General features: G+C 33.5%; 1 protein-coding gene across 1 annotated transcript in view; it reads right to left on the bottom strand.

Moving 5' to 3' along the window:
- Window positions 1–932: 932 nt before the first annotated feature.
- The window catches only part of fax (failed axon connections), a 30261-nt gene continuing 12983 nt past the window's right edge, over window positions 933–18210 (bottom strand). Inside the window, exons 4-6 of the mRNA XM_089087681.1 lie at window positions 14830–14967; window positions 6830–6960; window positions 933–2757 (exon numbers count right to left, since the gene is read on the bottom strand). Of these exons, the coding sequence (XP_088943807.1) occupies window positions 2517–2757; window positions 6830–6960; window positions 14830–14967 (510 nt within the window). The 3' untranslated portion in view covers window positions 933–2516. The remainder of the gene's footprint in view (window positions 2758–6829; window positions 6961–14829; window positions 14968–18210) is intronic.

Below are 18210 nucleotides of genomic sequence, written 5' to 3' on the forward strand. Positions count from 1 at the left end.
CCCACAGGCATTTGATTTAGTTCGACATCTCTCTCATTATTTCCTGAAAGTTTCACCTTAATACCCTAAGCATTTTTTGGGATTCCAAGATCAAGCATACCACGATTTCCTTAAGAAAACAAACCTTTTTTTTGTTAACATTGAATAGCTTACAGCCCTTGCCCCAAGGGTTGTAGACGCCATATCATCTATGAAGGCATAGCTAAGCTATTTGTATTTTAGACTTTTTTGAAAACAATATCTATCACAAAGTTTTAATAGAATATTTTTTTTGAGAGGGCAGCTAAAAAGGTCATTAGAGAGGAGGAGATTGCCCTCTGATCACTGTCCAGCATGTTCCTCAACATCCACTCAAGTTCCTAATTAATACCCTCAAGCGTATCTAAGCTTATAACAGATAGGCTCTTTTTAATTTTTCAACATTCCTTTCTGCGTTCCCTTAATTTTTAGCTTACACCTTTAGTCTTTCTGGATCTACCAAGGATCAAACATCACAACTTTTCCAATAATCAGTTCTTTACACAAATAACGGGAAAAATGCATAGTTTCAATGTTTGCCCAGAGTTTTATGGGGGCTGTCATCCTCGGAGGGACAGTAATTGGACAGTTTGATTATCATAAAATAAGTGATCAGTGCTGAGGCAGAGTATTTATAATGGGCGATGCCTGCTGCCCTAACGTTTCAACATGCCCAGATCTTAATTCTCTCAGAATTCGGAGATACATGATCGTACTTATATATAGTTTCATATACCTTAGTATGGAAGGTATAAATAAGAAGAAAAAAAAAAGAAAAAAAAGGAAAAAAAGAGCCTCAACTAGACAACTAGGACCTTAAGATCTTTGTAATGCTAAAATCAACCAATCGTGCCACCTCTAAGTCTACTTGTTTATCTATATCAACTCTTGATAAAAGCCTGAGAGAAACGATGATGATGGGCTATCATTTTTATTGATTCACAGACTATACAAACAGAGAAATTAGGCAAAATCCGCATGGAATAAAATAAGAGCACAAGAAATTGGTCACATTACGCTCTTCCCCTCTTTCTGAGCCGAGCCAATCCATTTATCACACATGGAATTTATAATAAAGTATCTCTTGTACCGATATGTTTATACACTCCACACAGAAAAGCGAACATTTAAACCAGCTTACCTATGAATCCTAAATTGAAATCACCAAATATAAAGATCACCGAGGAAGTGATTTTTATAACTACTAGTTCACATTCAGAAACAGCTAGAAAACCAGCTCACAACTACTCGTAACAAAACAAAGCGGATGTACTAAAGCAAAAATGAGAGAAAACAACCATGCTCACACATATAATTTGCTCACAGATAATTTGAGAAAGTTTAGTTGTGCAAAACCTGGCAAGCTTATGAGTACACCTCCTCTGAGGATCAAGGTAAAAAGAGATTACAGCTAACCTAAAAAAAGTAAACAAATAAAATCAAGCATAAAACCCATGTCAATTTAAATATTCAAACGCGAGATAACTTTAGTCCTTTTGAAAAATAGTGGCATTTAAATTTTCTATTTAAGAACAGTCTTTTTTGAAAATAATGGCAAAATTCTATATGGAAGAAAATTTTCATCACAGGATTGAATAATGTCAATGTCAATGACATTATTGACATGACAACGTCAATGAGATTTTTGTGTACTCTAATAAGGAACTTTACAGTATGGCTGAGATTCCTTAAACAAAATTTCTAACCATAGCTGAATTCAAACTATAGCGCAGCTAGGGACAAAGAACTTATTTTATCAAAACAGAACTAAGGCCACTTGTTCGCTTCATCCTTTGCCTCATTATTATATTAAACATGCGAAGATTGAAATATAACCTTTATCCTTTACAAAAAAGCAGACTGTAAAACCTAACTTTAATGCTTATATCATTGGATAAAGTCTAGGGACACATGGGACAGGTGCCTTGAATAACACGAATCTCATAATCGGGGTTTAGATGCCAAAAAAGACTGCTTTTAAGCAATTATTTTTTGAAGGACAGAAGAGCAACTGAACTCCGTTGAGAAATTTTCAACAATTAGCTGCTCAAGCATTAGCCAAAGACAAAATCACATAGAAGGTGAACATAACAAATAAAATGAGTAAGGAATTACTGAATAAATTTGGGAAAATACAAAACGATAGTATAAAAGTAGAAAAAACATTGAAAAGCATAGATAGAATAATTAATGGTCCACAAAGAATAAATCTTTTTGTCTTCAATAAAAGAAAAAAGTCACGCATTTTTAGTTTGAGAAAAACTAAAAACCAAGGTTCACACAGATGAGGTAAAAGAAAATATTTAAAATGATTCGAGAAATTTTTTTTTTTAAAAATAATCACTTATGTTTTTACCCAAATACGAGATCGCCAAGAAATAAATTAAGAGAACAAAAAGCACTGACATAGGCATATACACCAAAATTGCAAATCTATTTAACAACAAGTAGATTTCAAATCAAATTGTTTCAAACGGCTATCTTCACTCCAAAAATGTCTATTCTTTTTCCTTCCCTTCGTCAACCTTTTCCATATCCTTATTATCTTTTTCTGTTTCTTGGTCTTTGGACTCCTTTTCAGTAACAGGTTCTGGCTCTTCAGTCAATTCCTTCTCTTTAGCTGTAGTTTCTGCCTCAGAAGGCTCTGATCCCTCCTCTTTCTTCTCTTCTGGGGCTGGTTTTGGAAGGTGGGTGTTCATATCTAAAGTTTTGCACATCTCCTCCCAATCGGGATAGTACCTATAAGTTATGTCTCGATAAAATAGACAACCACGATACAGTATACAAATGTGTATGTATACAAATGAATCACGAATATAGGTTTATTATATAAACGAATATAGGTTTAGTTACCGTGAATGTCCGAAGTTTGGTTAATGTCGACATTCACCAGTGAATGAATGTCCGAAATTTTTTTTTCTTCTTGGATTCGATTCGCTTTGCGAGTCAGTTTTTTTTTGTCTTACGCAAGCTATGATAATAAAAGTTAAGTTAGGTTATGGTAAATTTGGTTATAGTATCAGAAATGGGTTAAAAACCTAATTTAACCTAACCTAGCCCAATCTAACCTGTCATCATATATATATATATATATATATATATATATATATATATATATATATATATAATATATATAACATTCCAAAGCAAAATAATATCTACTTGATAGCAAGTTGATGAAGTTGCTTTTAAATGACCTAAATTTGCTTATCAGGTTTCCAAACAAGATTGCATTCATAGAAACGTTATTAACTCACAAGCTAAAATAGAAGCTTAGGACATAAGCTTAAAAAATACGAGTGCGATGATCCATGTATCAGAAGGATCCATGTATCTAGCACTGACTAATGAACAAGGAATATGCCTTGAATGTACTATTTGGCCCCGGCCACTTCACACTAGAAAGGCGGGTGTAGAAACTTAGGATGGGCTCATTCGACTGAGAATTGATTGGCTAGTCGCAATTTTGAGTCAAAAATTCTGATAGGCATTTTGTTTAACAAAAAAGGGCAAAGGTCGAATAAATATGCCCCTTGTGATAACATAGGTCCCACTGCCCATGAGTCAATGGTCATAAATAATTGTTTACGCTAAGGTTTTATAGAGGAATAAAAAGAGAAACGTTGTTTTGTACTGGGTGTGCGATTGGATTGGAACAATCAGTCATCATAATTTGGGTCAAAATGACCGAATCTTTCGCTGTAGGAGGGGGTGAGACAAGATCCCCAGCAATGACCAAAGACATTTTTGTCCCGGATCAGTTTGAAACTGTTGTTTCTTAACTACTTTACATGACAGAGGGCCAAAGAGTGTAGAAAGGGGTTTCATTAGATTTTATCCTGAAAGCTCCATAACTTAGGGGGGATCTAAAGATTTGGTCCCCAAATCTGCTTAATCTTAAATCTTAGCACCATGAGCCTATCTGGGACTGGAATCTGTTCTCAGTTAAGTAGCGATGTAGATGGGAAAAAAACAGATAAGGGGGGGTGGGTGGGTTTATATGGGAAATTAATGGTGAAATAGGGAGATATTTTGAGATATTACACTCACCCAGACTACCAAAATAGATATTAGGAACAAACCTTTTTGATTATTACCAAATATTATTTTATTATTCTATAACCAAAAAACACTAAGAATTGAAAGGCACTAAACAGGATCTTAAAAGTACCATGGACATCAAAATAAAACATTTTTGCCCCAAATACGGATTCCGTATTACAGAGGAAATTTTCAACGGATGGAAATTTCCCGGGACGCTTTGAAAATGATTAGAAATTAAAAAAGGGGAATTTTTTTTTTTTTTTAACTGAAAGGAGCAACATTGAAAATTAAAACGAACAGAAATTATTCCGTATTTGAGGAGGACTGCCCATTCCTTGATGCTCTTTACGCTAAAGGTTGACGTTTTGTCAACATTCTTTAAGAAAGACTGCTAAAACACAAGGCCTATTGAATTTAAATGAGAAGTACTTTAAAGAATTGAAAGACTTCAGCGTAGAGTGCATGTCGGGGAAGGGGTACCCCCCTCAAATATAGATAAAATACTTCAAGTAACATTTCATAAAAGCTTTAATGTTGCTCCTTACTTTCCTTTAAAAAAAAATGTGAATTTTTTTTAAAGAATGAAGAGATAAGAGGACTCCGTTCTATCCCTATTAATGTATCATTTTGAGGGATTCCTATGGAACATGACAAAGACTATGGGGAAGCATAAAAATAAATGGGGAGCTAAAACTTTTCTACACTTAAGATTATGCTGACAACTTAAGTAAACTAGATGGAACTGTTAGCAAAATTGGAGGTTTTTAAGCAGTTATTACTTTTTAATTAATAAAAATACAACGCCTAACTAATAGAAACAAGAGGGGAATGGTTCATTTCAAGCATAAGACTTCTGTTATTCCTCTTAAAAACGAAACAGGACTAGAATGTGGAAATAATACTACCTAGCCAATATGGATTTCGAAAGGCATTCGAAGGATCATGCGATTACCCCTTTTATTTGTAAAGAGAACGATTTTCTGGATAAGTGTTTTTATATCTCAGATTTATTTATTGACCTTTCGAAAGTATTTGATGCAATAAACCATAATCCTGAAGTAACAAAGTAAAAAAAAAAAAAAAAATTTCCACTGTGGATTGTTAGTTGGATTGAGTCATATCTATCGGATAGGTCACATGTGGTTATAGTTGGACCAAAAAGAACACGAGCGCACCTAATAACTTGCGAAATTCCACAGGGGACGATTTTTAGCGCCACTCCTTTATCTCATTTATACCGCAGATATAGGAAATTTGATTAAAGATTGTTTGACAATTTCATTTTTATTATTTAGTTTTATTTAGATACAGTTTTATTATTCCGAGATTTAGGTGTCGAAACCCCTTTTAAGACCATGGAGAGTGCGTTGCATTATCAAATGAAATATACGAGGAGTAACCGTTTATTGATTAATATAAACAAACCTACATTTTTTCTACTATTAAAAAGGTAAACACTGAACTATCCTTAACAGCTGATGGATATTTGATAGATAAGGTATCAAAATTTAAATATTTAGGTGTAATCATTGATGAATTTTTGTCGTGGAAAGAACATGTAAATTCTATATCTATAATCTATAATCGAATATCTATAAAAATTGAAAGAGGAGCTGTATAGACTGAAAAATTTCCTTCCGCAAAACGTTTTGCGAACCCTTTATTTTACTCTTGTTTATCCTTATACTCAATATAGTTGTTACGTTTGGGATAATTCTTTCTGTTATAAGTTAAAGACAATTCAAATCTTACAAAATAGAGCTGTAAAGTCAATTTATTTTAATAAACTTAATACTAAAGAAGTTTTTCTTAAATCTCAGTTACTAACAGTAAAACAAATTTGCCAGCTCCAAACTGCTGTTTTCATGTATAAGTACTTGAATAGTCTAGCAACCCCAGGACTAACACACCTTGTCCTTTTTCATTTATCGTCAAAAGTCTGCAGATTTGTCTCTTATCTCTGATATTTGTCACACGCAAAGAGCAGCCTTTTCTATAAAATGCGTTGGAATGAAATTATGGAACTGTATTCCGCTGGAAATAAAAGATTCTGTTTCAGTTCCATCATTTCGATACAATTACAAAAACATCTTCTTTCTACTAGTACAAATGAATAATGTTTAGGATGATTTTCTCTTCTTTCTTTTGTTTCTGTAGTGTACAGTGCCTTTTTTTCAGTATTCTTCATGTTTCAAAGTTTTAACACTTTGCTGTTCTATCAATAATCAGTGATATATTAATATGAATATTCGACGTTCTCCAGGGACTTTCTCCCTGGATATGAAAACCGTTTCTATACTAAGATCTTCAACTGCTTGCAGTCTTACAAATTTGGCAAGCATCATCAATGCTCATTAACACTGTTTTCATTATCTCTGCAGTCGAGGGTTTTTATTATAGGACCTCAAACAACAAAAACACAAAGAACAATAGGGAATTCTTTTGGTAAGACAGTGAAGGTAATTCAAATAAATATTTCGACCCTATGTACAAGGGCCATCCTCAGCAAAAAAAAAAAAAAAAAAAAAAAAAAAAAAAAAAAAAAAAAAAAAAAAGAAGAAAAAGAAAAGACCTGTTCCAATCAAATGATGACAATAGCCCTAAAGAAAATTGGTGTACCGAGGTTGACTCTCGACAAAGCAATTTATTTAAAGAGAGTCGAATTAGCGAATTGAATTGCACATACTCAAGAAGTCAAAATAAAAAGAGTACATAAGTGGGATATTTTAAAAGAAATGAAAGTTTCGAGTTCATTCAGCAGACTTACCTCTCCTTAATTCTTTCAAAATGTTTCAGCAAATTCTGGCAGTTTTGATGAATATAATCACGAAATGGATGTGCCACATCCTTGTCTACAACAACAAATTGAGCAATATTTGAAAAAACAACGACATCAACCTATAAAAAGACATTTTTGAAAAACAAATATTGTACTTTCAATTTTATTCAAAGCTAGTAAAAGGGTTAGGAACAATTATTAATTATATTTAGCACCAAAAAGATTATTTTTGTTGTTCAGAACTCCTAGAACTGCAAAAGAAAGCTATAATAGTTCGACTGTACAAAGAAGGTTTTTAAGTTGATCTGGCTAATTTGCGATCTATTTCCGTTTTTATATTTTATATAAAAATATATTTTATCCATAAAACCTAAATTAAGACAAAAATTTGATAAGCAAATCTGGTTATACTTATTCTTGACGGCCTATTTTTATGATTTTTTTTTTTAAAGATAACAAAACGGTTCCTTTTTAATAGAACACACATTTATTTGAACAAACATACAGTGAAAACAGAATTTAATGCAGAAACATTCTTCTAACCAAGGGGTTGATTAATATATGTGTTTATTCAAGGCTACAGGAAAGATTATTTGTTTGTTATTTTTGGCTCTCAGTCCCCTCTCTTAAAACCCCAAATAACTAAATGGTTCCCTAATGATTCGAATTCTATTGGTTTAGTAGATAAGTTTTCTTGTATTGACTTTTCGCAATAAGAAGGAAAAAGTATCTGAACGAAATTTTGATTTTTGAAAAACCATTGCAGTTGTAACTCCTCTAGCTTCTGCAGAGGAGAAGATTTCTTAATAATAGACAGTTTTGATTCAGACCAGGGCTGTCTACCCAAGATGCACTAACGCTGTTGAGCCTGGATAAACAAAGCTCTGAATTCTGGTCTACCTGCAGTGGTTCTAGTTGACATAAGAAAAGCATTTGGCAGAATGTGTCCTCCAATTTTTCTGGGAAAACTGGAATATGCAGAAATGAAAAGTTGCGTAAAAACATTAACCAGGGATCTTCAGATCCCCGGGCTTCCCGAAACCTAAAGTCTACCAAAAGAGAGAGAGCTAATATTTGAATTAGAAAGAGAGATAAAGAAAGTGAGAAAGGAAGAGAAGAGAAAGAGACGTTATCTTTATATATATACATATAAATATTTACGTTTCCACTGTCTTATGTCAAACTGATACTGAATTGTAATCAATATTAACTCGTTCTTATTGCTTTAAAGGCTATAACTGACGTTAACGATCAAGCCTCCAGGCACATACACGTCTAAACCTTATTGCATTCGACCTAACAGCTATATTTATTCTCTCTATTATTTTTTGAGAATGGAGAGAAACAAGTTGTCGATATCAAAACAATTTTTTCCTTAGTAATGGGATTCAAAAAAGCAAATAATGTTGAAAGTCTTAAATCCAACTTCGCCCCAAACTCCTACCAGCACTTCGAATTCCTTAAAATATTTCTGCCTTTCAACTTAAAACCATTTTCAATAGCAATAGGCATTTTGATTGATACGAACATTGTCTCCAATTCTTAAAACCATCTAACAATACTGTGGCTTTTCCCAGATACAAGTAAGCTATTAAAGATATTTCGTGTTCATCATAGGTTATTGCAATTGCATACGATAGCTTACTGAGTAAAGGGCTAGGCACACGTAGCTGATTTCGGGAACCGATTTCAGCATCAGTGGGCAAACGATAGCGGTAAGAAAAATTTGTTGAAAGAAAATTTTATTGCGCAAAATTTTCAAAACAAAAAAAAATCATGGACGCCAATAGTCAACTGGACTTTATTAATAGTTGCTTTATTCATCTCAGCTCAGTATTGAGGTCTTTCACCACAAACATCTCTGGCTGACTATTTTTTTGTATCCCTATTTTTTTTTGTGATGATCATGATGAAAATCAGCGCTGATTTTGTAAATCGGCACCAAAAACTAGAAAATTTTTCAAGCTCAAATCGACGCCGATTTCTTTCAAAATCGGCGCTGATTTGGAAATCAGTTCCTGAAATCAGCTACGTGTGCCCAGCCCTTAAGCGTAATTATTGTAGTCTATTGACTACGGTTTCAACATCAAAAATGAATTCACTGTAAAAAAAAGAAACTTTCTAAATTATAGTAAAACCTTGAATTAACCAAAAATTATGTTTGCAAAAGAAGAAATGACAACTTATTTAGTTTTGAAATTTAAGTAATTACATTAGATTTCAATAAGTGTTTATTTTTGACACAATTCAGTAATTCGAATTGCCTATTGAATACCAAAAATTACAGAAGTCAAATGCAATAAGCTTATTCGACGCAGACACACCAAAAAGTTAAGGGGAAAACAGACAAAGGAAAATCGATCGAACTAGTCTGAAATTGTTCCCACATAAAAAAAGGACTTTACAGACCTTAGCAACAGACATTCAATTTCCAGACGAGTCCCGGAGACAAATAGTAACGAATTATTAATTTTCTCTTGAAACCAGAAACTTGTTACCAAGCCGTTTTTAGTCAGTTTGTTGGCCGAAATCAACATAAAGATACATTTTTTAGACATCAGATACTAAGGTCCGTTTGGAAACAAACAATAAATTATGGTACAACTCAGACTAATTTTGCCTGCTTTCACTTTATATTATTCAATCGTTTCCAATGAATTGTGTGTTTTCCTTACATTAAGATTTTGATAAAAATATTAGATTGCAAATATTAATAATGAGTTGGGCAATAAAAGGTAGGTGAAGAGGTATGATAAATACTGACCAATGAAAAGAGTTCATATGTAGCTTATATTTCCTGATAATCTGGACACAAGAGACAGCTAAGACAAAGAAAAAAAAAACTGCTAATGGTTACAAATATTTCAAGCAAGTGTATTTTATTTAAAACCAAATTAAAGATATTTTTATTATAGGAAAATTTTCAAATTCTGGTACATGTTTGCAACAAGTCTTTTGACTTGTCAGGTTCTTCCCTGCTAAATTCTTGATTATAACTTGGCCTTAAGAGAAAAATTATTCGCCGAAAAATACTTTCACAAATAACACATTTTCTGACCTCACATACTTGCCACCCCTTAACCAAACTGATTAAAAAAAGCTATCTTGATAGAAATAGAAAGTGAACATGAAAACTTGATACGAACAAAAAATATTGCTTAGAAGCTTATGCAACCCCTATATCTACAATAATGGTTCAATTAAACCGACTAGTAATATTTCCCAAAACTTAGAGGATTCTGAAAAAAATAGCATATTACTTAAAAACAAAACAGCCCCTAATAATCTTTCTCCAAAGAAAAATTTACAAGCTAGTAAGGGTAAATTGCTATCACGGGGTCACTCACTTCCCACTACTGGTGTGCATTTTGGAAGACCCCTGGATTCCAACACTACCAGGTGTGAAACGGAGACAGAACGTTGATATACTAATACTAGATAGTCAGGGGATAATTAATTCTGCTTATTCATTTGCAACCTAAATTTTCAGATACAACTGTAAACAACAAATAAATCGACAACGAATCCACTCTTAAATATGTCTCCATAGAAACAAGTAATAATGTTTGTATTGCACTAAGAAAAAAAAGGACAGAAATTAAATAAAAAAAGAAATGAACATAAGTTAAAGAAAAACCTCAAGATAAGATTTCAGGTATTTTGTTGGGTCATTGTTTCATACCCAAGATATCATTAAATAAAGCCTTGGATTACTCCGAGTTTATTGGGATCGATAAATAAGAAGAATAATTTGTATGAGAAAAAGGTACATCATCCCTGCGATATAAATGAGCGAATTTACAAGAGTTATCGTAATACCCTAAAGAGGCTCCTGCGAAGGGCTAGACAAGATTATTATAAAATATAATTTGAAAAAGCATCTGGAGGTCCGTCAAAAACATGGAATGTGATAAGAAGCACTTTGGACAATCATCTGGAGGAATCCCTCAAGAAATATTCCGTAAAGATGGAACCAGTCTCACAAATCCAGAGAAAATTTGTGAAGAATTTGCTAACCATTTTTCGACAGTTGGAGGGATAGTGAAAGAGTCGATTATAAGCAGACCAGGATTTTCAAAATTACCTTCATAAGGAGATGGAAATCTCTTTAAATCTACTCCCAGTTCAAGAATCTGAAGTTTGAAACATTGTTTATGGTATCAAAGGTACCGCTTCTGGCTCTGATATTGTTTCAATTTGGGAAACATTTGTTTCAATTAGAGTATATTGTTTCAATTGTTGTTATTGTTTCAATTTGTTGTTATTGTTGATATTGTTTCAATTAGAGTAATGAAAACATTTTGGAAGTGATTGCTCAAACTTTTGTTTCACTAGTTAATCAGTGTCTAAAAGAGGCAGTGTTTCCGAGTTGTTTTAAATCAGTGAAAGTGATACCAATACATAAAGGAGGGAATACTGGTGATGTTGAAAGTTATAGACCAATTTCAATTTTACCCATTATGTCTAGGATACTAGAAAAATGCTTTTCGGTCAGAATTTATCAGTACCTGGAAGACCAGAGAATATTTACTCTTACACAATTTAGATTCCGTCAAGATCGCACTACTGAGCAAGCAAACATATATTTGACTAGCATTATTAATATGGCGTTAGATAATGGATATAAAGTTGTAACTGTATTTTTAGATTTTGTAAAGGCTTTTGATACAGTCAGTCATGATATTCTGTTAATGAAGTGTGAAATTTATGGGATTAGGGGTCCAGCTCTTTCGTTTTTACATTCTTTTTTGTCTTGTAGAAAACAATATGTTCAAATTGGTAATTTGGGTTCTGATGAAAATTTTATTGAGTGTGGAGTTCCACAGGATTCGGTACTTGCACCCTTATTATATTTAATTTTTGTGAATGATCTTCCACAGTCTGTAAGTAAACTGGAAAAAGAATGAGTGAGATCGTCAAAAAGGATAGCGCGGCTACAGTGCCTATACTTCTTTAGTGGTGATCGCAAAGTCAGAGAAATTGCTCCTAGAGAGTGTACGAGAATCGCTAAATGAGGTTTCAAGATGGCTGAGAGTGAATCAGCTAAAGGCAAACCCCTCTAAGAGTAATTTTCTCATATTTTCGAGGACATAGAATTATTATCCATGGATACAACTTATAGAATATGAAGATAGTATGATTGCTCGTCAAAAGGCAGTAAAGTATCTTGGCATTATTAAAGATGAGACTCTCAGTTTCCAATCCCATATTGAAACTTTATCCCAGATTCTATTGCGTAATTTGGGGATGATTCGTAAACTTAAATATGTTTCCAACTAGTATACTTAGGCTTCTCTATTTTCTGTTAATCCATCCCTATATTTTGTATTGTTCTTCTGTATACATGGGTACATTTTCTTCAATTGTTAATCCTTTGTAAATTATCCAAAACAATTCTATTAGAGTATTGTCAGGAAAATCAGAAAGAGAACCAGTTTAAGAAATTTAAAGGAATCCTAGGATATTGCCAGCGGCGGGTCTTCATCATTTTTATATATTAGTGTTTATGCATAGGTACAAAATGAAGCAGCTGCCGGAGTGTTTTAATGGTTGGTTTTACAGCCGATGGGAATATACATAACCAAAATACTAGGGGTAAAAATGATTATTATACTCCACCTAGTGTCTGCCAGGTCCACGTTTTCTTTTGTTATAAATGGTATAAATTTATGGAATAACTTGGATAATGATATGAAGAAACTAGAAAATTTTACTGGTTTTAAAGGAAAATTGAAAGAAAAATTACTAAGCAAGTATGAATTCTAGTTTTGTTTGTTTTGGAGGTGACTTGATTTGATTTAATTAAATTAAGTTGTAATTGCTTGTTGGTTTGTGAGTGCAACCTTACAGCATGAATATGGTATGTAGTTGCTGTCCCTGTAGCATTATTATTATTCTTTATTTATTTTTTTCTTTCCTCTTTTTTTTTCTTTCTTATTATAGTGAATTTAAATGACGTTATATGCATGTAATTTTTTTTACCTGTTTCACCCCACGTCAACTGTTTGGTTTTGGGTGAATCATATTGATTTTTGGAATTAATTTTTTTTATTAAAGTTAATTAAATATATCACTAATAATAATAATAAAAAAAATGGAATGGGATAAGTGTCAACTAATATCAGGGGCGTAATTTGCTATGGGGCAGGGGGCAACTGCCCTCTCCAGACCCAAATTTGCTCCCTAGCTGATATTTCTGCAAACAATCTTGTCAAAAGTAAGATAAGCCTGCATAATTAAAGCATCCAGAGAAACAAGTCAGTTTTTTTTGTTTATCTTTGCCTTTATGGTCATATATGGATCATTTTTCAGTTGCCACTGTCCTTTTCAATTGATTTGGGAAAATTGGGTCCAACTTTGCCCCCCCCCCAGAATTTTAACGAAATTACGACAGTGACAATTTGTCTGCGCAGATCTGGGACAAAATTGCCCTTTTTTCTGTTGCAATACCCTCATTTGAGTCCTGCCTACCTAGTTGCCGTTTAGTTGACATATTCTCAACTTTTTTTCTTAATCTAGCCTTCAATGCACATCATAAACTGTCGATAAAACAGATTTATGAATGGCACATGTTTTTTCTTTAATTTAACGTCACAAAAATGAACTACCAAGTTAAAAATTTGCTTGTTCCAAGATTCAATCTTTCCTGTTTTTCAAAAACATATGCCTTAAATTTTAAGTCTCATTGACCAGTCACAAATTTTATGATTAAAAGATGAACATTATTCAACCTTAGAAACAACAAAGGGACACACAATTAACTCGTCTTAAAACGTAAAACTATAAATAACTTCAGTCTCCTTATCCCCCCCCCAAAAAAAAAGAAAGAAACATAATCAATCTATGAATTCACTTGGGTTACATAGGCAGCCCATGGTTTACTTTTTACTATATAAGATAAAGCATAAGCTGAATTCAGAAATCTCTCTAATAACAGGGGGAAAACATGAAGCGTCTCTTGCTTTGTTAAAATTTTGGAATTGAAAAACAACAAGCGTAGTCGTCTCTCCTTATGCCTTTATTGGACATTAAGAGAAAACCAAAATTACTCCACATATCCTCCCTACAGAGTAACTGGAGATAATTTTAACACACAGCGCTCAAATGGTTTTTAGTGAAGAAGAATACATGGAGCTGCTGGATAAAATGGTCGCCAATAGAAAAAAGTAATCAAAACAATTGATCTCTTCAATGTTCAAAAGACAACATTACAAAAGCTATATTAGCCAACATTCTTTTACGGAAGATCTAAGTCTGGCTAGTAATTTCGGAATTAATTATATCCATGGAATTACAACGAGAACATTTTTCTTTACCCGAATAGATAAAGGATAATATGGGCATATTTAATTGAGCAGAAGATATCAATGACCTGACTTCACCAACATAAAGAGGACATCAAAAACATTGCTTGTGGCCAGTGGCAGTTCTGGCGTCTCTTGTGCCCAGGCCAAAATCTTGATTAGCCACCCCATCCCCTGCTGTCTCCCAAAAATTTTCAGGCCAAATTTTGATGTACTAACAAAATTTTACGAACTGTGTCCTCTAGTTTATTTTAATAAAAATACCATTTCAAAAATTACAAAATGATTATAACCATTAGATTATTGATTAGAGCTTTTGCACCCCTGAAATTTCTGCACCCGAGGCAAGTGTTCACATCTGCCCCCCGCCCAAAAGAAACACCTCTGCTTGTGGCATGGAATAAAAGGTGAAATGATCTTCTCAAACTAAAGATGTGCCCGCTCTAGATTATTATCAATGGTTAGCCTAAATCTTAATTTACACACTGCTTACAGTTGCGATATAACTTGTTGAATTCTTTTGTTACAGCTATAAAATATCAGTCCTTCAATAACTCAGCAAAGCGTTCTGAAACATCGTTGAAGGATTGAAGCCTTGTGAAGCATTGAAAGCGTTGAAGGATGTTTACAACAAACAATACCACGTGTCCCTTTTCAGTGACTTACAATAGAACCAAAACTTACCAAAGTTGGTTGACTGCCAAAGAAAAAACATTTTTCTCCTAAAAGGAAATGCAGCTGATCCAGATCTGTTTTTCCCGACTCAATTATTTCTTCTGGTTTTTGGACACCAATTCCAATAGCACGAGCTTTCTTGGACAACTGTAAAAACAAAACAGTATTTAAGGTGTAATTTCCTCTTCTCTTTGACTTGAATATGAGCTGATACATTATTACTGTTCCCCCTCACAAAGCATAGTGTACCACAAAATGTTGTACATTCTCAACATTAAATTAAAAAAAATTCAAATAAAAGTAAAAAACCACTTTACCACAGAAAAACAAATAGAAATCATTTTGAACATAAGAGGGATAGCCCCCTCACCATCCATCCAACCTTCACTTAAACGTTTTATAATGCAATACTCAAGGCATTTATGAATACATTTGTGCTTGAGCAGTTCTTAAAAGGAGTGGGAACAAAAGTCAAACTTTAGTTTAAAATGTTAAGTATAGAAGGGGGCAGTTTCCCCAAAGTACAATAACATTTCTATTCATTTTAAAATTTTGTGCACTGTTTACATTCTTAAAAAAGAAAGAAAAAAAGGAATACAGTATAACTGACAAAAATAACGTTTGTTTTTGCAGTGAGAAAGCTTTCACCACCGTAGCACTTTAATTAGAACTGAAACCCCTCACATATTTATTCAATTTTTCTGAAGCTCATACCAAAGAAAGTTTAAGAGTATGAACCTAAATACTTTTTGGGGGGATTAAGAATCCACCTCCCCCCTCTTACAGTAATAGGATCTATTGACCAACACCCTAAAAAAAATATGAAAATATGATCAACTTTATAAACGACAAACTTTTCGGGTAGTCTATAATAATCAGATGATTTTATTAACTTCATTTTCAATTAGTAGCGAACGGTATACTGCATGTCAGTTTTGCATCTGAGAATAGTAATCTCAATAAATGCACTTTCAAAAGTTCTAAGAATTTTTGCTCAAAAAAATTGTCTCTTGTTTGCACTAAAATTAAACCTTAGTGGACCAAAATACTAGAAAATGGCAATTTCCTTATACATGATCTCTTTTGTTACTCACAAAGCGAACTAGATCTTTGAATGTCCATTTGAATAAACCCTCTTTTAATAAACTAGAACTATGGATCGTGGATGGTCAAAGTTACTAGGCAAAACTCTTGATATTAGACAAAACTTTTCTGTGGAATTCAAAATAGAAGCTCTCATGCTTAGTTATATAGTTGATTTTATAAAAAAAATCACATACTTTTTTAGTTAACATCAAGTAGTTGCAGACATCAAACCATGGCTAATTTTAGAAAAAGCCAAGACAAACAGACTGAGTGAGCAAGGGGCAAATCTGGCATGAGCCCTTTTTAGGATTGTATAAAAATGATGTCATTTCATTTGTTGATAGATAAGTCTATCATCCGTCCATACGTCATTCCTGGGCAGAACTAATTTAGATAGTCACAGAACTAAGGGATGAAAGATTGGATTGAATTTGGTGTGACAGACAATGCCCACTGGACCTGAATGCAGAATCTGGGACTGAATTTGCTTGGACTCACAGGCAAACATGTGAAACCTAGGCCTAATAGGCTTGGCCGCTTGTAGTCTAGAGGTGGAATACCATGTCATAAGATTGTTACATGACCAACAAGTCCCCAGGACTTCCAGGTGAATGGTGAAACCTATAATTTTCCAAGTGTTTGGTTAAATGGCATGGGTAAACGGCGGGAGTAAGTATAACTCTCTTATTGGACAAATACTTGTGCGTTAGCTTTTTGAAAGCCACGCCCGCATATGGTTTAAAAAAAGCGTAATGATTATACCTTATTATCTGACCCTGATTGTTCAATTGCATATTAACCCTGCTCTGTAGTCTCAAACTTGTGCTCAGGTTCTATTTGTGCACAGATCAATATCCTGTGTTAAGTCTTGAACTTTTTTCATTGCTAGTAAGAATTTGCATCCTGCAAGCTGATGAATCAAACACCTTGGGGATCAAAACTCTCGAGAATTCAATTTTGCCAGCAAAAAAAAAAAAAAAAAAAAAAAAAAAAAAAAAAAAAAATCCTTTTAGTGAAACGAGTCACATTCAAACTTACAACGAAGAGATATTATTCAATATATTGGCGTGGATCATTCCCCTCGACTAGAGCTTTGATGAGTATGTTTAGAGGACAACAGCAATGACATGTCAACATCTACTCCAACTTCTTTTACACATTACATTTCAAAAAATTTGAAAAGAGATACTTATTATTGAAGGTAAATTTGAATAACAACTTCGTTTTCTATCAGCAAGGTAAAAAAAAAAAAAAATCAACCTCTACCACTTTGGAGGGAAGAATACGTAAACCCTTTCAATCCTACCCTGAAATTGGTTTACCCTCCTCATATTTCCAAATATATTTCTTTCACAGAAAGTTATTTACTTTCTATATGGTTTTGGAGTTATAAAATTATCCTATTGTCGAGATAACCGTCGTTTTATCACTATTAATGCTTGATAGAAGTTTTGTGGGGATCGTTCAATGCTTCCTTCGATAAAATATTTTATGTCAGACGATTATTTTCAAGTAGTAGCCCAACTTTTCAAGCTTTTTGGTCGTTTATCGCGAAAAATGCTACATACAACATACCGTGGATAAAAATAAATGTAAGGAGTTCAATGTCGACAAAATCGAAAGTTTTTCCTTGTGATTTATGTATGAGAAGAAACTGCTGATTGAAGTGGAAGTTGATGTTGCTGTACTTTACACCCAAGTTGACCTTTACTGGAGCCGAGCGTTTGAGGAACACTAAATTCTTTTCCAAATCTCCCTCCCAGTAATTAGGAATGTGAACTTCTTGTCCACTTATTCCCCAATAATTATCTTTGCTTTAATTACGTTGTTACATGATTCAGTAACAACCAGGTGTGTTCCATTGCAAATACCCTCTGAAATATCTAAATACGCATTAGCATAATAATCGCATTATTCTTTAGCTTTAAGTCACAGGGTGAAAAAAACAATAATCCCAAACTAAGAAATTCTGGCACGAATTTAGTTCCTCATTCCTGTTTATGTTTCAGAGAATCATAATTTATACCAGAGGAAGCATAACTTAGGCTTATATCAAAATCATAACTTATACCAGCATTGCTTTATCCCAGGTGCTAGAACATGGCAGGCTTGTACATACCAATCATAGTTGCAGCAGTAGGTGCAACCTAATAAGGAACAGCGAAAGGAAATAGAATGATAAAAAAGGCATATAAAGCTCTGTTCAGCCCATGGTACTCATGTCCCTAGTGCACATGATATCATGACATCATGCGAAATTCCCATTAAAAACAGTGGTACATTCTTTCCAGGGTTTTGGAGTTA

This window comes from Artemia sp. Qi Xiang Cuo, chromosome 1 (genome assembly GCF_049724085.1).
Source record: "Artemia sp. Qi Xiang Cuo chromosome 1, ASM4972408v1, whole genome shotgun sequence".
NCBI classification, from domain to species: domain Eukaryota; kingdom Metazoa; phylum Arthropoda; class Branchiopoda; order Anostraca; family Artemiidae; genus Artemia; species Artemia sp. Qi Xiang Cuo.